Consider the following 26,993-nt stretch of genomic DNA (forward strand, 5'->3'; position numbering starts at 1 on the left):
ATTACTTTCCCCCTGTTTCATTTACACACGAGTGAATGCACATGGCAGGTCTGCTGTGCTGTAGAATTTTTTTCTACATAGAAGCCTGGTCCACAAAGTTATGGCACCAAATCCCTTACACATAGGTGTCCCATAAAAAGAACTAAGAAACATTGTGTTATACAAGCAACCTTAGCTGGAGGCATTCAACGCAGCCCTTGTAGTTCACAGATAAGGAAACTGAGGTCAGAAAAGAGAAATGACTTGTCTAAAGTTGTGACATTTAGTTAGTAGTAGAACTGGATCTGTAAATCATTATTCCATGTCCTTAGTGCATTGTTCCTTCCAATGTACCACACTGCCAGAACTGCTGGTGTGAGCCTTGGGTAGCTAGCTCCAATTTAGTTGCAGATTAAAATATAAGGGGGAAGAATCCTGACCTGTTTTATACTTTGCTAGGTGTTTTGTTAATGGATTTGTCATTTGTGGAAGGGGGGCATCGCATTAGATCCCCAGATGCAGCGTTCTTCTTGCTATAGGCCATTGGTCTCATTTAATGTATTGAAATTAAAGGAATCGAATCCAGAAGCTTTGTTTTCTCAAATGCTGTTAGCTAGTAACAGTTTGTTTTGCTGACATCCTAAAAATTAGGACTGACTTCTCTAGTTTCAAATTTAGGGTATAGATTTGTGGAAGTAAATAATATTAAATTGCTGCCATATGTTTCCCAGAATCCTATCTCAGTTTCTGGAACAGGTTATTGGTCAGATGTAATTTATGGACATGAGCCCATTTTGGAAACTGCCAAGTACTGGATCCATTGTGTGTGAAATCATAGTGATAATCGCTTTCCCTCAGTGAGTTTTGATGACTTGCCCAGGTGTACACAGCTAGTTGGGATAGTTGGGGTTTCAGAAGCCCATTGCCCCTGGTGAAGGAAGGAAGGGAAGGTGAGCTGGTTGCTTTACTCAGAGTAGTAGGCTTTTCCAGCCCAGGAGGTGTCATGCAGGAATCCTGGGTAGGGAGATCATTTAAGTGAAGTGAAAGCAGCTTAGAGAACAGGCTTGTTTCTCATAATGATAACGTTTAGAAAACCCCAGAAGACCAGGAAAGCGTTCTGAGAATTGAGCTCTTGAGGCAAGTCTTCTCCTTTCTGATAAGTTGAGGTGCTTCTCTACTATAATGCCATCTTTCATTTTGGCGATATTGAATTTATAAATACGTTAGAAGGAACATGCTGTAGAGGACAAATTGTCCATTATCAAATTTCTTGTGAATAATTATGACCTTCCAGTTTCAGTGTTGATGGATTCATCTCTGCTGTCTTTGTGTGTGTGTATTTGTTACAGGAGTATTTCATCACTGAGAAATGTAAGACTATTTAGATAAGTGAAAAGAAAGTCACTCCAGATTTCCATTACCAGGGAACAAACACCATTAACATTTTCCTTCCATTCCATACTTTTCCCTAGGCATCCATATTTTCATATGTACACAATATGTTTTACAGAAATAATTGTGGACATTATAGATCTCTATACCATTATTAATGGTTTCAAAATGGTCCATCTACAGGTAAGTCATGTGATTTGACCTCCTGTCAGTGAGTTGTAGAATGGTTTGTATTTTTCTTGCTACTCTAAGCAGGGCTCTTAAGAACAGCTCTTAAATACAGCCTTGTCCTGTTATTTTCCTAGGATCAATTCCTGGGAGTGGAATGACTCTCTTTGGTCTTTTGATCTATGTTGCTAAATTGCCCCCGAAATGCATCAGTATGCTCCCACACTCTAGATAACACTGGTTATTCTTTGCCAGTGTGGTAAGTGGAGAATAGTACTGCATTGTTTTGCTTTTCTCTTATTATTTTGAAGGGGCAGTTATTGATACTTGCATTGCCTCTGTGGTGAGTTCCCCAATGATACCAGATCCCTTGCCTGGTTTTCTGTTTAGGTTGCTTATCTTTTCCTTTACTGAGGCTAGGAGCACCTGCAAATGTACTTTTCCCAGTTTTCACTTTATTTTTTGACTTTATAACGTATATCCCTACAGAATTGTTGAAATTCTGTGTAGTCCTATTGTTTGTTCATGGTTTCTACCTGTGGTATTAAGCTTAGAACAGCCGCCTTTACCCCAAGGCATACTATATTATATACTAATTCACCTAATTTATGTTTTTCTATGATTTCATTCTTTTATGTTTAAATCTTTTAATTAAGTTTTTGGCTTAAGGCTTGAAATTGGGATGTGACTTAAATTGGTAGCCAGCTGTCCCAACTAATTTGATGGTTTCCCTACTGATTTGGAATGTCACTTTATCAATATGCTAAATTTTTATGCACACATATTTGCTTGCCCTCGGGCCTTGTTCTAAGCTTTTTATTTGGTTCCATTGACTTGTCTTTCTATTCTCAGTTACCATTCTTAGTTTATTTGCCCTCTGTATCTTTATAGCAATATACCATAATGCTTGACTGGGTTTGTCTTAATTGTCTTTGTTCCATCTACATTTCACACTATATTTTACTGCTATGAGAAATTCATTTCAAAATTTTACTCTTAAAGAGTTTCACATTATTTATTCATGGAAGCTGTTGCTTTGAGACTTTATAATAAATCCATGGAAATTTGGGAGGATTGTCCTGATGTTGTCAGAAGAAATATTAGTGTGTTCTGCAGTTACTCAGCAAACATTTCTAGAACCTGTATTATATGTGATCCCTTTTCCATACAGTTAGTGGATTCCCAAGAAGATATTTGAACATTTTTCTCTTTACTTGAACCTTTTACTTTTTGTGTCTGTGAAAGAAGAATTTTGGTAGAAAGTTTCAAGCAAAAGCCCGTAATGATAATATCTCTACTTATAAAAATACCAGCACATAAATAGTGTGGAGACAGAGCTGGGAAATTTATGCATCAGCACATGAGATATAAAGACTGACCGCTTTTTGTTTCCCTCCCACACAGCTTTCTCCAAGTTCTGATTAAAGTCAGAAATAGACACAATGATGTGGTTCCTACAATGGCACAAGGAGTGATTGAATACAAGGAGAAATTTGGGTTTGATCCGTTCATTAGCAGTAACATCCAGTATTTTCTGGATCGGTTCTATACCAACCGCATCTCTTTCCGCATGCTTATTAACCAGCACAGTAAGTTGGGTTTTTGGTCCACTTTCGAAAGAGCGGCCAAAGTGATTTCTCCCAAACGTTTTCCTGTTGCTTCACTTAGAATTTACTGATCTGAAGCTTGGCCTGTAGAAATTTTGTTTCTAGTTTAGTTTTTCCTAAGTAAATCCTATCTATGAAAAAGCTATTTGTTAGTATTCTTTGTCAATGGAAATCCTTGGAACTTTGATGCTCTTATTAGAGGCAGGGGCTCTGCTTGCCTTTTAAGTCTCTGCCGTTATGTTCCTGGTGACAGTGTGTTTTACTCTTTATCCAGGATTTTACATGTTTTCCTTTTTGGTTTTAAAAACATCAATACAGGGAATATTGAACTGGCATTTTGACAATCTGAACAATTGGTCTTTAATTTCACAGTGATCACTGAAATCAAATTAAGCAAATTGACAAACCATAATCTCATATGGAGAGTTTTAGTCCACTCACCAGGATGATAACCAGAGCATCTCTACTAATTTGATTCATTTGGATTAGTGAATATTACACAATTATTACATGTGGATTGGTTCCAAATGTGTAACTTTTAAAAATAGAAGTGTACAACAGTTTATAGGAAATTTAAATGAAAAAAGAACCTAATTACTATTAAGTTGAGCTACTTACATAACTACAATTTCTTTTTGACCTAAATGTGTCTGTTTTCATATATATGTACATGTTTTTAGATGATTGAGCTGGTACGTGTCTGTTTTTCTTCCAGTCAGTCATTTGGAACTTTATGTATTGGCCTAAGGCCCTTATTTGTCATTTTTTATAATTTAAAACCTCCCCTATTTTATTTAAGCATTCTCCTTTTGTGGAATCTAAGCTATCCCCAATTTTTGTTTGATTTGGAAATAAGTATACCTATTAACATTTGGATTCAGATTACTTTTTTCTTTGGGGATCCTTTTGGCTTTTATTCGGAAATAATATTTTGTAAATCTTGTGCACTGTGGAAGTATTTGAATGTACTTTTAAAGATACTTGAACAGAAAAAGTACTTGAACAAATATTATTTGTGTATACTACATTGAAAAATACTCCCCGTGATGGAGGCATTTGAAATGTTCACAGTGAAGACACTTCGCAAGCCTGCACTAACAGTACAGACTGCATTTTCTAAATAAGTAGTGAATGTTGGATTCAGTGTCTGGAGTAGTACCGAAAAGGTGAGTAAACTTGGCGAAGGATGAAAATAACTTTTTCATCCAAGTCACACTGGGTCAGGGAGAAAAGGGTTGGACACCCGGCACGTGTCACTGCTTTCAGACCTGCTCACTGCAACCAGCAGATCTTAGAATGTGTCCTTCCTCCCCTGCTGTCCAGTAGAGCTGATCACCCATCATTGTATGTGTTCTATAGCTTTAAGTCACTGTGGATGCTACAATGAGTCTTATAAATAAGACAATCCTTTGAGAAGTTGTAAGGCTACATTGCCTGCTTTGTTTGTAATCTCTCCCTTCCCTTTTGTGTTTGTTTAGCACTTCTGTTTGGTGGTGACACTAACCCTGCTCATCCTAAACACATAGGAAGTATTGATCCTACCTGCAATGTGGCTGATGTAGTGAAAGGTAAGGAGACCATTATGATGTCAGTGATCGTAGTTTGAATAGAACTGTGGTTTAATTGAGGCACCTTGGCCATAGGGTTATGGTGCTAAGTTGTTTGCTGATTCATCAGGCCACTCTGAGCCCAAGCTACCTGTGCCAAATATGAGATGTTCTTTCTGGGCAGTTCAGGAAAAGATGCATAACGAGCAGTGTTTGAAGTGGGAGTTTCTACCTCATCGACTAGTTTTGTCTTAAACACTGAATGGTTGTTAGCTTAAAGAAGATTCTAAGTTTTGATTGCTACTGTTATTTGAAACTTCCAGAAAATGTAAATCTGTGTTATAAAGTTTGACCAAATTCACATGTCTATAAAATTCCAGCATCTCTCTGATGTGCACCCCGGGTTTGGGAGTCTGGGTGGCCTGTGAGCTTCACAGATTCACAGACCATTGGGCTGGATAGACACTGTTCTAGTAGCCTTAGGGTAGAACAGAGCCCCATAGCTGTAAGTCCCTAGTACCCAGGCACATGGAATTTGAACAGCAGTTTCCTCATTGTTCATTTCAGGTAAGTGTCACCTCCAGAAAGCCTTCCTGGTTGGAAGTGATCCACCAGGTGCCTGACCTTTTCAGTTTTGTTTTTTTTTTCAGTGACACGGTTACTCTGTGCAACTTCAGATCCCCAAACTACCCCTTCCCAAGATTGGATCTCTTGCTGTGGCCCTCCTCTCTCTCCTCTAAACACATCGCAAAGTTTTCATGATTGCAACTCTCCTGGTTTTCATCAAAGACCTTAGTTCCTTTTCTGAACCATGTAGCTCAGTAGGAAGCAGACGAGGGCGTTGTCTTTTTGGTAAAGCTCTCAAGCCCACCTCAAGCAGAGTGACCTTTGCTATTTGAGCTTAGAGGGCCAAGGAGTGTGGCCCAGTAGGTGTAGCCTCCCCAGTGGGAGACCAGACCTATAGCAGCCATAGGTAAGGAAAACCTGTGCTGTTTGTTTACTCTGGGCATCGCTAAACTAAGGGAAGAGGACTCAGGCATGGTGGCCTTAGCTCACCCAACGATCATTGAGCTGTTATAGCCTCAGTTTAGTTAGGATACATTTACTCATATTATTTCAATTATAAGGTTAATAGGCCCAGCCTCAGCTCCCTAAGAATCCTGTAGGTTGCTGGCTTACAAGGTAACCTTGTGGTTGATCATGACCTCAGCAGGCCCCAGATTGGAAGGGGAGCAGAATCAGTCTTGTCCTAGCACTTGTTCACCAGACCCTGGCCCAATATCTCTTATGAATCAGAAAGCCCAGTTCAGGTAGTTAACTGAATTTAGGGGAAAAGGCACAAATTCAGAAAGCAAAAGGGCATTATTATATACTGTATATGCGCTTTTCTTCTGAACTGTAAGCAATTTGAGGTCAGCTTTTGTGTTTTACATTTGTTTTATAAGTTGTACAGAATGTAGTATATACCTTTAAGATGGTCAATAAATGTTCCTTAATTTGATACATGTTAAACCTTTTTTGATAATTTACTTTTTTAAAAACTGCTTTAGGGGATCCCTGGGTGGTGCAGCGGTTTAGCGCCTGCCTTTGGCCCAGGGCGCGATCCTGGAGACCCGGGATCGAATCTCACGTCGGGCTCCCAGTGCATGGAGCCTGCTTCTCCCTCTGCCTGTGTCTCTGCCTCTCTCTCTCTCTCTCTCTCTCTCTCTCTCTGTGACTATCATAAATAAATAAAAAAATTTAAAAAACCTGCTTTATCGAGATCTAATTCTCATACCCTACATTTCACCCATTTCAAGTGTACACATGATTCAGTGTTTTTTTTTTTTAGCACAGTTGTGCATCCATCATCACCATCAACTTCACATCATCATTACCAGGGAAAGAAACTCTGTGACCACTGGCAATTGGCCCCCTGCCCCAGCCCTAGGCAACCATGGGTCTGCTTTCTCTCTATAGATTTGCTATTCTGGACACTTTACATAAGTGGAATCACATAAAATGTGGCTTTTTGTATCTGAGTTCTTTCACTTAGCAGAATGTCTTCAGGGGTCATCTGTGTGGCAATCTGTGTCAGTACTTCATTCCTCCTTACAGCTGAGTAACATTCTTTTGTATGGATATACTGCATTTTGATTATTCATCAGCTGATGGACACTTGGGTTAGCTGGGCAACCTTGAACATGTTACGTTAACTTCTTTGGGCCTCAGTTTCTTCATCTATAAAATGGTGCTTTTGCTAAGTCATCTTTATTGTAGGGTTAAATGAGTTAATATAGAGAGAGTTCCTAAAGCAGGGCTCGTACCCAGTTAGGACTGCAGGAAAGGTTATTAGCAGTAGTCCTTGGGCATCATATAAGTGCCCAAGGATTCTCATTTATGCCACTGATTATTTATAATAGATTGGTGCCTTTACTTTTATTTCTGGTATAAACTATGAAATCTTTTAAAAAGTCACTTAGGACATTTATAAGACAATTGGATATTTGACATTCAAGAAATATTGTTAATTTTTTAGGTGTGATACTGGTATTATGATCATGTTTTTCAAAGGAATCCTAGCTTCTAGGAAGGCTATTTTTGAAATATTACGCATAGTATAGAATGATATGTGGGCTTTGCTTCAAAATTACATACAACAGAAAAGACTGGGCACGTGTTGAAAACTGTCGAGGCTGGTAACGGGTATGTGAGGAGTTATACTGTGCTCTATGCCTTTGCCTATGCTTGCAGTTACTCATAACCACGTTGTAAAAACAGACTCATGTTTCTCATCTCATTGTTTCATCACATACGGTCTTTCATTCATTTTCAGAGAGATTTAAACCATGGATCAGTACAGTTAGATAAGTAACAGAGTTCTAGGCAACCGGTGGCACTCCTGTTGGGCCGAGAGATGAAGTGGACGCCAAGGTGAGTCAGGAAGTCGGGTCAGAGGAGAGGATGAAGAGGAGCCTGCTGCGCTTGACTCTTTAGGTGCAATCTTGCTGTCTGCACTGCTCTACTGGCCCTATTCTCTCCTCCCTGGTCCTGGCATGACTTGTACTTCCTTTGGGCTCTCTGACTGTCATCAATTTCTCGAGGGCCAGAATTGCCCTCACCACTTGTGCTTCGCTCTTAGGAATGGAAGTTTTGTACTGAAAACTAGCTGAAGATGATGTGCAAAGCAGTTCCATTGATCTGTGAAAGACAGAAAGTGAAAATTTATGCCTCCCGCCTACCTCACAGCCTCCTGATTTCCTGGTCCTTCGGAGTCTCAGTCTGACCACTGACCGGATCATGTGCCCCCGCCCCGGGCCTACTCACAGCTCTGACTGCTCTTTCTCTGGCCGGTTTCCACTTTACCCAGGGGCAGCACTACCGTACTGTAAATAAAGCTAAAACAATGTCCTCATGCAATCATTCCTGCCACTGTTGGCATAAGTTAGAGCCTGGATTCCTGGTGATGCTAGGTCCTATGAAAACCACCCCCTATGCTCTTCTGCTGCTCAGATTGCACTTACCCTAATACGCATGCTTGTATACACACTCCTACCCCACGCTCATGTGCAAAAGAGGAAGGGCTCATGTGCTCCGTGCTCCCCAACTGTATCTTTCAGAACAGGTTGTTCATTTTTTGACAGCCTCTTCCCTTAAGGAAATCAGCAGAAGGTTTCAGTTTCTGAAAGTGCATAAACACATCAGGCTACATTCACACAATCGACTTTTCTGCCATCCTTCATTCCCTTCACAGATCGTGCCTCCTGATACCCACAGCATGCTCAGTATGCTTGTGCACACTTTCTAGAATGTTCTTGTGCTGCTTTTACCTAGTGATGCTTACTAAGGGCCACTTACTTATCCTCAAACCATTGGTATAAGTTTTCCACCTGCTGTGACTACATAATCTGTTTAAATATTATGTAAAGTGAAGAAAGTTGAGTACAAAAAAGAGACTTAACATCCATTAAAATCCAGTGGAATACTTTGGAAAGACTTGATAAAGAAGAGTCTCTCAAAAGTGTAAGGAAGTGAAAGTAAACAGATAACTCTTAGGTTCCGGGGCAGCCCTGAGTAAAAAATCTCAGAAGGAATGTGAGCTCACAGTGTTTCACAAGTATTTTTTTTTTAGATTTTTTTAAAGATTTTATTTATTTATTTATTCATGAGAGACATACAGAGAGAGAGAGGCAGAGACAGAGGCAGAGGGAAAAGGAGGCTCCATGCAGGGAACTTGACGCAGGACTCAATCCTGGGTCTCCAGGATCAGGCCCTGGGCTGAAGGCAGCGCTAAACCACCGAGCCACTGGGGCTGCCCAAGTATTTTTAAGTTTATTACTCTTTAAAGGAATAGGGATTGGAATTCACAGATATATGTGGCATTGTTTATCTAGGAAAGATGACCTACAACCCTAAACCGATCCATAGTGAAGGAAGAGGCTATGGCCTTGTCTGAAAATGTTGGCAGAGGCGTCATTGTAGATTCAAGCGTGCATTTAAAGTTAGCATTTACAAAAAAAAAAAAAAGTTAGCATTTACAGTAATAGTCATACTTCGGGGCTGCCTACTTTATTCAGCATTTTTTAAAATAAAGATTTTTAATTTATTCATGAAATAGAGAGAGGCAGAGGGAGAAGCAGGCTCCATGCAGGGAGCCTGACGTGGGACTTGATCCCGGGTCTCCAGGATCAGGCCCTGGACTGAAGGTGGCGCTAAACCACTGAGCCACCCAGGCTGCCCTTTATCCAGCATTTTTGTCAGTCATCCAACTCCTGCTCCCCATTGGATCAGTTGAGAGGACTAATGCCATGTTATCAAAGTACTCAAAAGTGCTCATTGAAGAAAGTTTAGAAAAGGTGCAGGAAAAGAAAAGAATAAAAACACCTGTTTTCCTGGCTTAGCTGAGAATGTTGTTTTATATATTTGAGTTCCTACCACATTTACAGATGAGTACGCAACAGCAAATAGTCTGAGTACTCTTTGTGTCTACGGAATCCATAGCCTTTGTCTGTTTAACCTCCTCCAGCACTAAGGCCCATCACACTACTCGAATGGGTTTTCCAGCCAGGTGTGGACAGTCTTTATCCCTCAGTGTGGTATTGGCCTTAAATCAGGTCCCTTTCATACCATGGCAGATGGGCTGGGCACCCTCACAGGAAGCCAGGAGGTCTCTTCTCCCTGTAAACCAAAGCGCATTTCAACAGCTCTCGGTTTCACTCCCTCTGGGCAATTCCCTGAGTGTCAGAACACCCAACAGAGGCTCTTTCTGGCTCAAGGTAAGACTGAGAGAATGAACAAGGCAGAGAGCACTAGTGGTCAAAAGGCCTGCAGGTTCTTCTGTGCCTTCTGGCCAAAAGGCACCAGAGTCTCTACCCCCAGATGCCCCAGGAGCAATGATCAGAAGGTCTCAGGGGCTCACACCATATAGTTACCCCCATACTCCCACGTGCTGTCACAGAGAGGAAGGAATGCGTGTCAGGATCTTTGGACTCAGTGAAGTCTTACTGCTCCCTTCCTCTTTGTTGAGTAGTTGGTACGTTTTCATGGGCTTTTTATCTTCCTCAAGTCCTACTAGATTTCTCAGTTACTTTACTTGGTGTATCTCTATCTCAGATATTTTTTTCCTTTCATTTTGGTTTTGGAAGCTTGATGTGGAAGGAGTAGGGGTTCCGGGTTTCAGTGACAGCTCTCCTGTTGATTTTCTTGGCTGCGAAGGTCCTGCACGAGTTAAGCACAGTCACACATCCAGCCCACATGCCCTGTGTGTACGCACGTGTGTCTACGTACACACACGTGTGTTTCACAGCCTTACGGAGCCTTAATGAACCAGCGATGATGCCATACTTAGATCTCTTCAGACTACAGAACACTTTGACATAGAAGGGTAGGGACAGTGTTTTTATTTTTGACCAGACAGTTGTATAAATGTGTAAAAGTGGGGTGCATCTTGTATAACACTAATTAAATGCGCAGAACACTGAAGCTTGCCTCCTCACTGCTTACTTAGCACATTAATATCTACCTTTACACATCTGCAAATTATAGACTCATAGTAGTGAATGCTAGAATTAGTGTTGTAAAGCTGTTCCTATTATCCTCTGGGAGGTACCTTCCATTGTGACCCTTTTCTCTCCTTTCTTTGTGAGAAACCGGGAAATAAAATGGAAAATCCCGTGGTAAGATCATTTTAAAGGTACAAACTTAAATACTTGGTACAGAAGTCAGTTCTCACAGTGATGTTAGCTTGCCTATGTTGTTCCTACATGCTGTTATTGCTTAGCATAATAGCATACAAATGGTATCCTGAGAGCATGTCATTATGCTGGTTCAGAAATAATGTCTTGTATTCTCATTTAGGGCTCTTCAGGTTGCAAGGTACAGAGGTCCACTCATGTTAGCACAAGAAACAGATGTATTAAAAGAATCTAGTAGGTCCCATGGTAATCCAAGGACAGCAATCACATCACAGTTGGAGCTATAGACATTGGAGCTGGGATACAGAAAACAAGGTTGTTTTCTATGTATCTTTACAACTGGGGTTGCCAAGTCATGGCCACTCCATCTTTCTCTTGTCTGTAGGCTGCCCGACTTTAGGGCAGCTCGTTCAGGGCAATGGTGGGCACTCCAGGCCCTCTAGATCATGATAACTCTGTATCCTTTTTGTCTTCTGCCCTGAGTGTCTCGATCCTAAATTCTCAAAAAATGAATTTAGTTGGCTCAGCCCATCTTTTTTTCCCATGACCACAGGTTTCAGGATTCTGATCAACCTAAAGATTGGTTGTACTATATTAGATGTTCTGCCCCCACTTGTCTAGTTGGCTCTGGTTTGGAGAGTAGGAGAAGATCTAGTGCTAAAACAAAACTCTGGTTCCCCCTTGATGGGTTCTGGGTAGAAGGATGATAAACATACCTTACTAGAATTGCTTTGTACCTTAAAAGGATTTCTAAAGCTGCATATCTGTGATGACTTGGTAATGCCTTGTGGTCATCTGTTACCTTTTCTGGCAGTGGCTTTTTAAACTTGAGCTTGACAGTTTTTTTATATCCTGTTAGACCCAAGTTAGGGACCTTGGCACCTTCATGTTTGTTTTTTTAGCACTCACTCAAATTTATCCTTGTCTAGCCCCTTATAAGATATTTGTAAACAAATGATTGTGTGTATTCACTATAGAGGCTAATATTTGATAACAGAATTTCCTGGTGAATTTTGAATAGGAAAATCTTGTAGTAAAAAAGTCTGATAAAATAACTTCCATAATCTATTAAACATTCATGTGTGCTTTTTAAAGAAAAAAAAACCAACAACTAATTCCTGGGGAGTGCCTGGGTGGCTCAGTTTTTTTTTTGGCTCAGTTGATTGAGCATCTGACTCTTGATTTCAGCTCAGGTTGTAATTTCAGGGTCCTAGAACCAAGCCCTGCATTGGGCTCCACGCTTAGCAGGGAATCTGCTTGTGGTTCTTTTCCTCTTCCTCTGCCTCCCCTCCTACCCCTCAGTGTCTCTCTTTCTCTCTCAGATAAAGAAATAATAAATAATCTTTTAAAAAAAACCTAATTCCTGGCTAAGTTGAATCTGTTGAGCTACTTGCTGTGTGAACCTTCACCCTGCCCTTTTAAATAAAATATATTCAGGCTTATGTGTTTACAGTTTGAGTAGCCTGGGGAAGTATATATGTGCCACACCCACAGTTTTACTTTATGATCATTATTTTCCTTGAAAACAGATTTTGAAAATAACAACACTATGTTCAGCGACAATTATAGTCCTTTCCTGATCCTTGCTTTTAAAGATTGGTGGTAAATACTGGCCCAAATATATTGCAGATAAAAATGATTTGATAAATTATCATATTTCAAAATTTTGGTTTCTAATTTAGAAAAGGAAGTGTTATCTGAAATCTTACTATAAGTGGAACTTGTATTTTACTCTAGAATAAAGGAAATGAATAAATAAGCCAATAGTTGAATTTTGGTTATGTTGTTTTAAAGCTTTGTCATTTTTATGTTAACTTAAACAGAAATTATTTGGAGAGTAGGAGAAGATCTAGTGCTAAAACAAAACTTGAGTGTACGTGTGCTGTCATCTACCCCAAAACCCCATGATCACTCATGTCCTGGGAGAGACAGTGACAGACCTATCCTTGGCTTTCCAGCAAGTGGGCTCCAAATCTAGCTTCTCTTCAGAATTACTTGCTAAGTTTTTTTTTAAAAGATTTATTTATTCATTTTAGAGAGTGTGTGCAGGGAAAGGGAGAGAATGAATCCTTTTTTTAAAAAAAAGATTTTATTTATTTATTTCTTTATTTGAGAGAGAGAAAGCACAGAAGAAGAGGGAGAAGCAGGCTCCCCACTGAGCAGGGAGCCCTATTTGAGGCTCCATCCCAGGACCCTAGGATCATGACCTGAGGCAAAGGCAGATGCTGAACCGACTGAGCCACCCAGGCACCCGAGAGAGAGAATCTTAGCAGACTCTGCACTGAGGACAGAACCCAGGGCTCAATCTCACGACCCTGAGATCACAACTGAACGGAAACCAAGAGTCAGATGCTTAACCAACTTAACCACCCAGGTGCCCCTAAGGTCTTTAAAATATGGATTCCCAGGCCCCAGTACAGATCTACCGCATCATAATCTCCAGGGGCTCATTTTATAATCTATCCACTTTTTTAAAACTTGGTGATGAATTCTACATCCTGCCAGGTTTGGAAAACACTCTAGGCCTCAGTTCCCAGTCTGACGAAAAAGATCTGTCATCAGTATAACTGACTACATCTTGAGAACCTTCTCGGGGGCAGAAGGATTATTGCATTTAACAGTGCTCCAATGTTGGCTCTAGCCAGCCAGTGCTCTACTGACTGAGCCAGCTGAGCGCCCCCATAATGCAGTTCTTAATTACAGCATCTATATGCTATAATTAGTAGTATGGTGTAAAAATTCTTATTCACATGTGATTTTAGGTCTTTGTGTTTTAGGTTGGCTGCTGCTTTCTGGACTCTCATCTTGCATATGTTATATTTATGTAATACCTTCACTGTATAATGGTCTTATAATCCCATGCTCCTGGCCAAGCTAATGCCATGAGGAACTCGCCCATTTAGCGGAACTGGGTTCTTTTCCTTTTATAGTGAATGGAAGAATGATGTTTAAACGTCTTTAAAGATGTTATATACTCGGGGGAGTTGTTTTGTGGGGGCATGTCGGCTTTGTGTGTGATTAACAAAGCACCATTTTTAGATTTCATTATTTGTTGGCTGAAGGAAAGTGGCCTTGGAGGTTCTCGTCGGCTTTGTGCTATCGTGTCACTAGGTGGAGATGTAGCATTGTTTAGTGGTGTAGCCAAGGCAAAGAGTGGGTCCTGATTTCCTGTCTTTTTATAAAACTATTTTGCAGCTATTTGATGAGGTTTCTTCTACTTTAGGAAAAGCCTTGTAAATTTAGTATAATTCTAAATGTTCATTTTCTTTTATTAGAGTTTAAAAATCAATCCTACTTAAATGTCTGTTTTCACACTGATCAACTCTGTTTTGAAAAATATTTTTCCCCTCTTAATAACATTTCCCTTGTGCATCCCTTGTTACTTCATCTTGTCATAGTTCTTCTAATGTCTCTGTGATTCTTTGTATTGGTTTAATTCTAAAAGTCTAATAAAATAATCAGAACTTTTACTCTGGGGTCAAATATTATGTAAAATTTAAATTAGGTAACAGTATGAGGTAAATGAACCAAAATTTATAGTCTGAACATACCTGAATCTTTTATTTTAGGTTGACAGTGTCACATTTTAGTGTATTTAAATTCTATAGGGGTTACTTTCCCCCTCTTTCTTCTGTCCTCTTGAATCTTAAACCAGTATCTGCTCTACGTACAATATTGATGGGGGGGGGATATTAAAAAAAGTACAACCCTGTCTCCAAAGAGCTGGTGTCCAGTTGAAAACATTGCAAATGCACCTGTGAAGCATTTTAATTTTTTTTAAGGTATTTATTTATTTATTTATGATAGTCACAGAGAGAGAGAGAGGCAGAGACACAGGCAGAGGGAGAAGCAGGCTCCATGCACCGGGAGCCCGATGTGGGATTCGATCCCGGGTCTCCAGGATCGCGCCCTGGGCCAAAGGCAGGCGCCAAACTGCTGCGCCATCCAGGGATCCCCTGTGAAGCATTTTAAAGTAATCTGAATATCTGATCTTTAGAAACTGTGAAGATGGAACTTAAAAAAAAAAAAAACCACCTCGCTTTGGAAAAGATTCGGCTATTCCTCAAATGTTGAGACATTGTGATACCTTACGATCAAGCAATTTTCCTCTCCTAGGTATATATCCAAGGGAAATGAAAACATGTTCACCAATAAAACTTAGACATCAGTGTTCATAGCAGCATTATTCGTAATAGCCATAAAGTGGGAACAATCCAAATGTCCCTCAACAGATGAATGGATAAACAAAATGTGTATGTGTGCAGTGTAATACTATTCAGCTGTAAGGAGGAATGAAGTACTGACATATGTTGCCATGCGGATGACCCTTGACGACATTCTGCTAAGTCAAAGAAGCCAGACCCAGAAGGCCACGTTTTGTGTGATCCACTTATATAAAGTGTCCAGAATAGCAAATCTAGAGAGAGAAAGCAGAGCCATGGTTGCCTAGGGCTGGGGCGGGTGCAGGGAACAATTACCAGTGGTCACAGAGTTTCTTTCCCTGGTAATGATGATGTGAAGTTTTTTTTTGTTTTGTTTTGTTTTTTTTTTTTTTTTGATGTGAAGTTGATAGTGGTGATGGATGCACACTGTGCATCTGTGCTAAAAACCACTGAATTGTGTGCACACTTGAAATGGGTGACTTGTATGGATACAAGAATTATGTCTCAGGCTGTTTTAAAAATAAGTTATCAAAAAGTTTAACATTTATCCAAGGAAGGAATATGTATTGACCATCTAATAGGTATATACTAGGTTCTATACAAGTTACAAACCCAGTGTAAGACACAAACCCTGATCGCAGATTGCTTACAGTTCAATAGAAAAGGCACCCATGCAGTCGGTAATAATGCACTTGCTTTCTGAATGTTCCGTGTCTTTTGGAATGGAACTGCCTGATTTCTCTTCCAGCTATTTCTTTAATAGCCCTGATCTTCTTACCCTATGTCTTCTTTTCCTTGTAAAAGCAAACTGTTGCTCCTCAGACTTGGATAAATATCAGCCCCAACCTATTACCTTCAACTAACTTAAAGGATATTTTTAAGCTATGGTAGTGTCCATGAGTGTGTGGCTCATGGAAACCAGTTCATTCAGCAAATACTTACTGCTATTTCATTACAAATAATTGGCAAATCTTAAGATATTGAGCATTATTATTTTAAAAAATATATTCAAAAATTCTTTTTATTTCAGTTGAAGAACCGACATTGATATATTACTATTTTTAAAGATTTATTTATTTATTTTAGAGATGGAGCAGGAATGGGAGGGGCAGAGGGAGAGGGAGAGAGAATCTCACGCTGACTCCCAGCTGAGTGGAGCCTGATGCGAGACTTGATTTCATGACCTTGAGATCATGACCCAAGCCAAAACCAAGAGTTTGCCACTTAACCAACTGCGCCACCCAGGCACCCCAACATTGATATACTATTATTAACTAAAGTCTCTAGATTACATTAAGGCTCGCTCTTTGTGTTGTACAGTTCTCCTGGCTTTAACAAGTACATAATGACATGTATCCACCATTGCAGTATCCTATAGAGTAGTTTCACTGCCCTAAAAATGCCCCATGCTCTATCTATTCATCCCTGTCACTCTTATCTCCCCCTGAAACCCTGGAAACCACTTATCTCTCTTTTTTTAAAAAGGTTTTATTTACTTATTCATGAGAGACACAGAGAGAGAGGGGCACAGACATAGGCAGAGGGAGAAGCGGGCTTCATGCAGGGAGCCCGATGTGGGATTCGATCCCGGGTCTGCAGGATCACACCCCGGGCTGCAGGCGGCGCTAAACCGCTGCGCCACCGGGGCTGCCCACCACTGATCTCTTTACTGCCGCTACGGTTTTGCCTTTTCTAGAATGTCATAAGTTTTTAATGAAATATTTTTTTAATATTGAAGTATAGTTGATGTACAATGTTACTTTTTTGGCATTACAACATAGTAATTCAACATAGTAATTCTATACATTACTCAGTATTCACCATAATAAATGTAGTCACCATCTGTCACCATGCAAATCATACCCACAAAGAAATATCACCTCACACCAGTCAGAATCACTAGTATCAAAATGACAAGAAATAACAAGTGTTGGTGCAGATGTGGAGAAAAGGGAACCCTTATGCACTCTTTAGGGGAGTGTATTTGGTCCAGCCACTTGGAAAACAGTATAGAAGGTCCTCAAAAAACTAAAAATAGGAGTACCATATGATCCAGTAATTCTACCTCTGGGTATTTACCCAAAGGAATCAGGAGAACAAAGACAATGATTGGAAGATACATGCACCCCTACATTTATTGCAGCATCATTTACAATGGCCATGATATGGAAGCAACCCAAGTGTCCATTGATAGATGAATGGGTAAAGAAGGAATGGTATGTATATATATTATGGATATTACTCAGCCTTAAAAAAGAACGAAGTCTTGCCATTCAAAGCAACATGGATGGTCCTAGGGGGTATTATGCTAAGTGAAATAAGTCAAACAGAGAAATACAAATAACATCTGATTTCACTTAAATAGGAAATCTTAAACAGACTCTTAAATACAGGAACAAACTGGTGGTTGTCAGAGGGGCAGGTAGAGGAGGGACGAAGTTGGTGGAGATCAAGAGATACAACCTCCCAATTATAAAATAATTAAGTCACAGAGATAAATACTACAGCATAGGGAATATAGTCAATAATATTGTTAGCTACAAATATCTTTTAGCTGCAATTTAGCCAGATTGCATTGTGTTCGAAAGTACGGTCTTGGGTTTATAGATTTTCATGGAAAATGCCTTTTAGGAATATTTAAAAGCTAAACAAATGTATGCTTAGTATAGAACTGGCCATAGTGTCATTAGTGTGGTATTTTGATATTGTAGTGGTCATTAAAACTTTAAAGGTGGAGAGATTTTGGTTTAGTCATAATGATTTTATTATAGCCAAAAAAGACTATTTTTTAAAAAGCAATAGTTAATTCTAAGTCCATCAGCTTAGTAACTGTCCTGGTTTTATTTATTTTATCTGTCTGCTTATGTCTAAAGCTAAACTTTTTTCTTTCTTTGCAGATGCCTATGAAACTGCCAAGATGCTGTGTGAGCAGTATTACCTGGTTGCTCCAGAGCTGGAAGTTGAAGAATTCAATGGTAAAAGAAAAATACTTTTGATCTTAAATACAAGGAATTTGACTAAAAATCTGATGATACCTGAACTATATTTCAGTGAGATCTTCAAATTATGCTGCTTTTTTTTACCCTTTCATATCTTTTTAAAGACTTTCTATCTCTCTAGTCACTTAGGTATATTTTTGTAAGGAGTTTTTGTACAGGAGTATGTAATCTATTTCAAAAAAATTTCAAAAATCTAGTGCAAACTCAGAATTCTTGGAACAGAAGTCATCAGAGTAGAAAGTGCACAAACAGTTCTCAAAATAACAAATGGCAAGTAGTCAATAAACATACAGAAATGTGTTTAATCAGAGAAGTACAAACAAAAGTAAAGAAATACCATTTTTGTCTTTCAAAATGACAGTGCTCTAATGTTGTAATGCTTTGAATTGGTGCCCAGAAAAATACTCTTTCAAGAACATTTACACATTTCTCATATAAATTTAAATTAGTACAGCCTTTCAAAAAATGCTAGTGATGTCCTTTCTCTTGGCCCAGTAAATTAAATGCAGTAATGGTCATATTCTTTGATCCAGTAAATTAAACCTCAGAACATTTATTACAAGAAAATAAAGATGGGGCACCTGGGTGGCCCAGTGGTTGAGCATCTGCCTGTGGCTCCGGGTGTGATGTTGGGGTCCTGGGATTGAGTCCCACATTGGGCTCCCCAGAGGGAGCCTACTTTTCCCTCTGCCTGTGTCTCTGCCTCTCTCTGTGTGTCTCTCATGAATAAATAAAAAAAGGTGTACACAGATGTATGTACAAGAATAACCATCACAGTGGCTTTCTTATACAGGAAAATTAGAAACCAACCAAAGTTCTCCACAATAGAAGATTATTTAAATAAATTGTATGTCCATAAGATAGAATACTAAGCAGCCATTCAAAATAATGCTTCAAAAGAATATGGAATGTATGGAGAAAGTTGAGTGTTTTAAACACAGGCTATAAAAGTTTGTAGTGGTACAAGTTCAATGGAAATTATTTTGAAGGATTTATAGCACCAAAATGCACACAACAGCATTCTGGATTATAGGGTTATAGCTAATTGTTATATTAGTTATATGATTCTATATTTATTTGCACATTAACGTTATTGTAAGTTACAAGAGAGACATGTTCGTTGGAAAAATACAAACAGTACAAAACAGAGTAAGAAGTGAAAGTCCCCTTACTCTCTCAGGGCTGTACAGAGCTTGTTTTTTTTATGTAAATGGAGTTGAAACTATACATATTCTATCACTGGTGCTTTTCACTTCGCCTTGAAGATCTTTGCATGTATTAATATCATTTAGAGATTATCCACAGTTGTAGATTGCCATTATTTAGTCATTTACCATCAAACAGATCCTGGGGATTTCTAATTTTCCCATATTCTCTATAATGAGCACTGAATGGTGTGTCTGTGTCTGGAGTGGGGGAGAATTTGTGAACATGTGTAAGCATTTCTGTAGGTTGGGTCCCTAGAAGTGGAATGACTGAATCTTACCTAGGGTATGGGCATTGACAATTAAAGATAAATCAAATTCCCTCTCAAAAACACACCAAAAATGTATTTTGCTTATAATGAGATCAACACGTGAAAAGATTCGAGGCTCTTGTAGGACAGTTGCCCTGACATTGCACTAGAAAGTATGCAATCAAAGCTGCTTTCAAAGTCTGTTGGGTTCTTGGGAGAAGAGCTGTGCCCATATTTTGAATCAATACACTGCCAGAACCAAATGGACTTGGCTTGAGTATTCCTGAGTAGAAGTATTCTCTCTTCTTCTTCATACGGCTGGGTGAGGCCTGACCTCAGCATGCAGACTTCTCTTTGTCAAAACACGGAACTTCAGTTCGTCCGTAGTAGCCAATTGCTCTTTTGCGTGAATGGCCGCCTGAGTCATGCTCAAGGCCAGAGCAGTGAGCCTGCTGTCGCCGATTCCCGGATGCCAGCTGTGTCACACATATCTTCTGAGTGAAGCTATCACGCTGGGCAGCGCACCTCACCAGGAGAAGAGATGAACGAGTATTTCTGGCACCGTCTCGCATGATTTTTGAAGTCCCCATCACTGAGATAAATGAATGCCGGTAGTTATAGGCAGCCTCTAGTTTCCTGTTGGCTTGGGTAGCGTGTTTATGATTTGTCTTTGTGACTTCCTGAATGTCAGAGCTCTCGGTGGGCGTGGTTAAGGGCTGTGCTTCAGCTCCAGCGAGTTCCGTGTGAGAGATGCAGGTCAGAGGTTGGTCTAGAACACCCGTAAGTAGATGTCACTTCAGAGAGAGCGGGTGTTTGCCACAGCATGTCGGCGCTCTCGGGTTTCCTGGACGGAAATCCATCAGATCCAGACGCCCATGGATTCCTTTTCAGAGCTCATGTGAACTAGCCAAGCATCTTTCATGTTGCCTCCGTTACACCACAGGTGCCTTGAACGGTAGTTAGTAGTAGCACTGCCCTCTCTGCTCTGCACTTCGGAGCACTGAGGCTGCCACTGACCCGAAAGAACATGTGTTGCTTCCTGAGAATTGTTCCATTAGTTTGACATACCATCTTTTGTTCTGCATCTCTGGGTTTTTTTTTTTTCTTTCCCATTGTAGACCCCTGAAAAAGTAGTAAATAGAATTATGGAGCACATACTCCATGGAGAACACCAGGAGTATTTACCAGTCGTCACTAGAATTCTGGGTGCTGGGAGCCAGCTGTAATAAACTTTCTGTATTATCCATTTGATAACACTTAACAGGAACATTAAAAATAACAGATGTTTGTTTATCACATCAGGTTTCAGATTTTCCCACCTTGCCACCTGTGGCAGCCCACGTTGGTTTCTCCAGAGACAAGCATCTATTTCGTCACACTGGTTCTCGTTTTAGCTTTCTGATTCTCTTGAGAAATCACTTGCCAAAACATTAAGCAAAGAAACCTCTTTTCTTATCTGTTTTGGATCTTTGTGGGGAGGCAGCATGGCTCAGAGGAAAGACCTGAGCTCTGTAGCTAGCCAGGTGTGGGGAACATGAAGAACAGCTTCCTTGTCTGTAAGGTCACCTTGTGTGGTGATAAAAGGATACTGTTTCCAGGGCCTCAAATACAGCACCAGACACAAACAGGCTATTTTTAAAAGGGCGGCTACTAGAAAGAAGTCAGGGTTGACTTGGGAAGGATAAGATTTACAGTCACTGCTTGCATTTCTTCACCATTTGTAGATTAGTCATTCCTGTCAAGAGGTTTGTTTAAGCTTTGGGTTTGGTGGGCAACATGAAGACTTCAAGTCATATTCTATATACTTTGTTATAAGAGGGTTGGTTCACAGGGGCATCGGGTGGGGGCGGCTCACTTGGTTAAGCGACTGACCGTGGATTTCGGCTCAGGTCATGATCTCAGGGTTCTGGGATCAAGCCCCGCCTTGGGCTCCGGGCTCAGCAGGAATTCTTCTCCCTCTCCCTCTGCTCCTCCTACTGCCTGCTCTCTCTTGCTCTATCTCTAAAATAAATAAATAAAATCTCTTTAAAAAAAAAGAAGGTTCACAGAAAAGGGTCTGTATCTCTCCTGGGATCTTTGATTTCTAGTTTCCCCATATTGGATACTTTTGTGGGTATTTCCAGTCAGGGCTTCTCTACAATAGTTGAAAAGCCATTGCTGATAGCTCTGCTAAAGTTATTTTTTTAGTCATGACACCAGCCAGCATTTATTGACTACTTATGTTGTGGCAGGCTCTGTGTAAACACAATTTACAATTATCTCATTTAATCCTTATATTAACCCAGTGAGGTATGTACTGTGTACCACAATTATCTCATTTAATCCTTATATTAACCACAATTATCTCATTTAATCCTTATATTAACCCAGTGAGGTATGTACTGTGCCAATTTCAGATATGGAACACTGAGGCCCAGATGTTTTAAATACCTATCAATGTGTCGATTAAATGCCAGAATCAGAACTTAATCCCAGTATGACTTGGGACCACATAACACAGTGTGTGGACTGTTTCTGTCAGCCTTATCCATTGACTTTGGGACTTGATGAATCATCTCTAAGTGCCCAGCTACCTTTTCTCTTACATGCATTTCTTTTCTGCTTAACCTCTAGTTTTTCATTATTATAAGGAGAACTATCTGAAAATAAAATTCTTTGTATCCTATGCGGAGTTCTTTTGGTACCTATTAAATGTTGTTCTGGCTAATGGTATTTGGAATAATGATTCTGTAAAATAGAGACTTGATTATTTCTTGATTCTTGAGCATGAAAAACCTGGGCCATTTTTTTCCATGTACTTTTAAAAATGTACCCTTCAGTGGAAAATTCATATTGCATTTGTGTCTTAGTTTAGAAAGTTAACAAACATCTATTAAGGTTGCACAACATAAAAGCGTTTGGACCCAGGATTACCTTAAGAGTCATGGACAAAAGCACTGGACTTGGTTTTCAAAGGAAGGAGAGACACCTAACCTATAATGTTCCCAAAGAAAAGTACAAGTAATTGAACAAGCCTACAGATGACTCCTAGAGAATGTTGATTCAACTGAAAAGAAGAAAATTATCAAAGATTTGATTTGGAAAAATATTTGGACTGAAAAGGTTGCATTCAAAAGCCTGTTTATTTGGTTAATAGTGCCTTTTGGTACAAGATAGCCTGAGTGTTCAACTTGTTCTCGGGGCTCCGTTTAAATGACAATAGAGAAATGCAAAGAAAAACAGCCGAAAAACAGCCGTGAAACCAGAGGCAGTCATTGGTAGACCACTGGTCCTGCCTCCTGCCAGAGGGCAAACAGGTGGAAGTCCGCTGATTACCTGCCTGAGCAGAAGAAGCCACAAAGGAGAGGCTACAGCAAAGATGGAGCGACCCTGGGAACAGAGCCAGTAGGTGCAAAGCACTGGAAAGGGAAGCCAAAAGGTAGGGGCCAGTTGAAAGCTGGTCTAAGGCAGAGCAGAAAGGGGTGAAGGGGAGTGCTGAGCTCCAGCCATACTCTGCCTACAGTCCAGTCACAAGCATTTTCCCTGGGGCAAAAATTAAAATCAGAGAACTTTGTTCAAGAATAACTTTGGAAAGGTGGGGCTGTTCACGTACCTGTTTATAGTCCAATGTAAAGCCCTCTTCATTGACAATTTGGGGAGCCCTCTGGTCAGAAGCCAGCTCACTGTCTGCCTATCCTGAAGGCACTTGAGAAGTCTCGAGCAGGTACGCAGGGGTCCAAGTCAGCCCTCTCCTTTAGTTGAGGGCCCCAGGGGAAACAAATACCAGCTACCTCAAATGATTAATCTAGTTCCTCATTATTCAACACGAATATTACAACCAAGGTGTCAGATCTCAGGTGACAACCAGCACTTGATGAAAACCTCATTAGCATTAAACTTAGCAGCTGCACTGCTATGGCCAAAAGACCACCCCTCACCCCCATTCTAAATTCTGAGAAAAAATTATTTTGAATATAGAGTGTTGTACCAAGCCAAACCTTCAAGTGAGTCAGAGGTATAAGGATTGAGAAATATATTTCCCAAGTGTACCTTTCTGAGGTAGGCTACTTGACTGACTTGATGGTAGTGTATATAATATGTATATAAGAAATAGGGAAGAACGTACTAGAACTTCAATCAAAAACAGTTTGAAGATGATGACTCTGCAGCATGTTTGGAAGGCATTCAATTCTAATTTGGAAAATCTTAAAGAATGAAATGAATGCCGTGCGCTAGACTAGGAAGCTGAAAGATCTTAGTGATGTGCTAAGGAAAGCATGTTTTCTTGTCCAGTTACCCAAGAGGAAGTGTAGTTAGAAGCTTCAGGAAACACAACTGTAAGAGGGACATGGTCCAAATATTCAGTAGCATGATTTTGAAGAATTGTTGGAAGGTTAAGAGAATCCATTTCATTTTAAGGCTGAGAGCATTCTTCCTCATGTGACACCGGAGACATGTCATTGGAATCACAGGAAAGGAAATGTTCTACACCATCGTGGCTGCTCTGCAGTGATCTGTATTTACCTAGTTGTGATGTACCCAGCACTATCAATTTTCAGCTTTTTTAAAAAAAAAATATTTTATTTATTGATTTGAGAAAGAGTGCATACAAGTTGGGGGGAGGGACAGAGGGACAAGCGGACTTCCGATGAGCATAGAACCTCACGTGGGGACCCTGGGGCCATGACCTGAGCCAAAGGCAGATGCTTAACTGACTGAGCCACCCAGGTGCCCCTCCATTTTCAACTTTTTAAAAAAGAACGTATAGACAAAGTACAAAAGAATTCATTAGGATTACAGACCAGAATGGAAATACTATCAACCAAAAGACTAAAGCAGAAATAGTAGCAAGTGGCTGCCTCTGGGTATAGACTGGAGAATGAGATGGGAAATGGTAAGACTTTCACTTTTTTTTTATTTCATTCATTGATTGATTTTACTTAATAATTTCAAAAGTAACTCATGATCAAGGAGTTCAAGATTCAGAGTCAGAAGCTCTTGGTTCAGCTGACCAGTTTCAGGCCTCTTCTGTTTCAGTAGGCAAGTCACAGAGCCTTGGCACTGCCCATGCCCTTGCCCATAATAATGCCACCTTCCCTATGAGCCACACTGTGGTGTCCTGAGGGTTCACTTGGATAATGCATGCAAGCTTTCAATCAACTGCTAAGAACCTAACAAATGTTTGCTGTACTTTATATCCCGGTTACTTATTAGAGGAAGTAGTTAGGTTGAAGTGATAACATGGGCCACTGTGTCTGTGTTCTACTTGAGAACGTTCGCATAGTTTCAGTCTTTTAAGTGATTTTGGGTCATGAGGAAGAGGAAGGACCAAATCTTCCACCATCTACCCTGTAGCCCACACTGTACTCAGTGCCTGACATGAGATTCAGTGTTTCTCATATTTTCCTCCAAAGATCCCTGATGCAAGGAATGTGGATCTCTGTGGGTGGCAGGGGGAGGCCTATCTGCTAGCTAGTAGTAGAAAAGTTATATGAACCTTAGATTCTGCTCTGTAATATGTCTTGCTTGTTGAAATTGAACAGAAATTAATATTGCTCCTTAGTCTAGTGTGCCAAGAAAATACGCTCCCTTTCCTCTATGGCTTCACATTCCCCCTCATCGGGAGGAGGGTGTCCTCAAATTTGAAAAAAACTGATCAATGTCTAGATGACTTATATAATGCTCAGGATATTATGACATGCGTGATAATATTCCAGTGTTGATCAACTAAGGTTCAGAGAGATTGAATAACCTGCCCAAGGTCACAGGGCTGGTAAGTGAAGGAGCCGGATTTCTCCCCAGTTCTGTTGGACTTACAAGCATATGCTTTTGCTCAGCCTTGCCTTTAGAGGTGGACACCTAAATTAGCCTTTCACGTAGAGTTCTTTTTTATGTACTTGGAAAATAGAATGCCAGCAACATTCTTGACTTTCCTATAGTTTCGGTCCTTATTCATTGATGGTTTTTGTGTCTGTTTTCAGCCAAAGCTCCAGACAAACCTATTCAGGTAGTTTATGTGCCCTCACATCTGTTTCACATGCTATTTGAGTTGTTCAAGGTAAGTGGAATTTAAAAACATGGAAAGAAGTCTTCATTTTAAATTACTTTGATTCAGGGCATAATGGATTCATTAGATTAGCATAAGAAAAAGGTTTTTGCATAACCATTTTAAAAATTCTATTTCTGATACCCTGTGGGTTTTATAATTTGTACACTGTGAGATGAAAAATTGCTGTGTACAGTATGGTTTTCATGAATATTAGTACATATTGATTTTGAAGCTTAATTGTACTTTAGAGATTTTATGTAAAATCCATACTGTTTTTCCTTCAGTTATGAGATTAGAGATGCTTTTAGTTTCCAAACCTGGCAAAGGCTTTATTGATGGTAGCCAGATCAAAATAAATAAATGTTTTTGCATATTTATGTTTCTGAACATTAACCATGTTAGTGCATTAGCAGTTGTTTTAGTACTGAGAGATACCATAACCCTTTTACATATTTGAGTCCGTTCAGAAGATCTGATGGATGCAGAGGGGAAAGATAGGCAAAGGCTGGACCAAAAAAAAAGCCCCCCTTCCCCAACCAAAAAAAAAGAACAAAACCTCTTTAGACTCTTTACAGCTTAGCTGTTGCTTTTGTTAATCAGCAGCTCATGGCATTTATAAGAGCAGTATTATAGGCACAAGATGTTTAAACTAAAATTTCATTTCTTCCGATGTGTAAAACCCTAAATTGAACACCTGAGAAATCAGTTATGCTGATTTGCTTCCCAAAATTATAATGTTACTGATGTAACACTTGAAGGTTGAGATGGGCATTCAATTGTGAACTTTCTCTTCAACAGCTGTGGCTTTTTCAAAATTTCTTTTTAACCGACATTGCTTCTACATGGTTTTTTTTTTTCCAGCCAAATGATTAATTTTTGTGGGAAGCATGAATACTCTCAGGTTTTCCGCCTTCTTTAGAGGAAAGGTGCTCTGTAAATGCAGACTGATAAATAGGATTTAAAGTGCATCAATGAGCCTCTGCAGCCTCGTTACATGTGATAAAAACATTCCTCTTGGTTAAGAGTTGAATAACCTAAATACCCTAAAGCAAAAACAAAAAGAAAAAAGAAAGAAAAAAAATACTTAGTATGATGGATGATGGGAATAAAACTAGATGAAATCAAAATAAAGCATCGGGCAATTTTTCCTTGATCCAAACACACATTTAGCTAAGTTTTTTAGAGGAAAAAAAGTGGTATATAAATCCAACTAATATTTGCTCCACAAAAGCATTGTTGTGTAATAAGTAATCCTGTACTAGTTCCTTTTTTTTTTTTTTAAATTGCGGTTTGTGACTCAGCAGCATGCTAAAGAAAAGGGCCTTATTATTTCAGAACTCAATGAGAGCAACAGTTGAACTATACGAAGATAGAAAAGAGGGCTACCCAGCTGTTAAAACCCTTGTTACTCTGGGTAAAGAAGACTTGTCTATTAAGGTAACTGACTGCTTTATTTGCACATGTGCTTCATTAGTTATTTT

At 39.8% G+C, this 26,993-nt stretch overlaps 1 protein-coding gene across 2 annotated transcripts in view; it reads left to right on the forward strand.

The window, feature by feature from the left end:
- The window catches only part of PDK3 (pyruvate dehydrogenase kinase 3), a 74,298-nt gene that overhangs the window by 26,312 nt on the left and 20,993 nt on the right, over nt 1-26,993 (forward strand). For both annotated transcript variants that reach the window (XM_038587102.1, XM_038587103.1), the window contains exons 4-8: nt 2,944-3,128; nt 4,625-4,714; nt 17,927-18,004; nt 25,445-25,521; nt 26,848-26,949. In XM_038587102.1, coding sequence (XP_038443030.1) covers nt 2,944-3,128; nt 4,625-4,714; nt 17,927-18,004; nt 25,445-25,521; nt 26,848-26,949 — 532 coding nt within the window. The remainder of the gene's footprint in view (nt 1-2,943; nt 3,129-4,624; nt 4,715-17,926; nt 18,005-25,444; nt 25,522-26,847; nt 26,950-26,993) is intronic.

This window comes from Canis lupus, chromosome X, assembly GCF_011100685.1.
Source record: "Canis lupus familiaris isolate Mischka breed German Shepherd chromosome X, alternate assembly UU_Cfam_GSD_1.0, whole genome shotgun sequence".
In the NCBI taxonomy this organism is placed as follows: domain Eukaryota; kingdom Metazoa; phylum Chordata; class Mammalia; order Carnivora; family Canidae; genus Canis; species Canis lupus.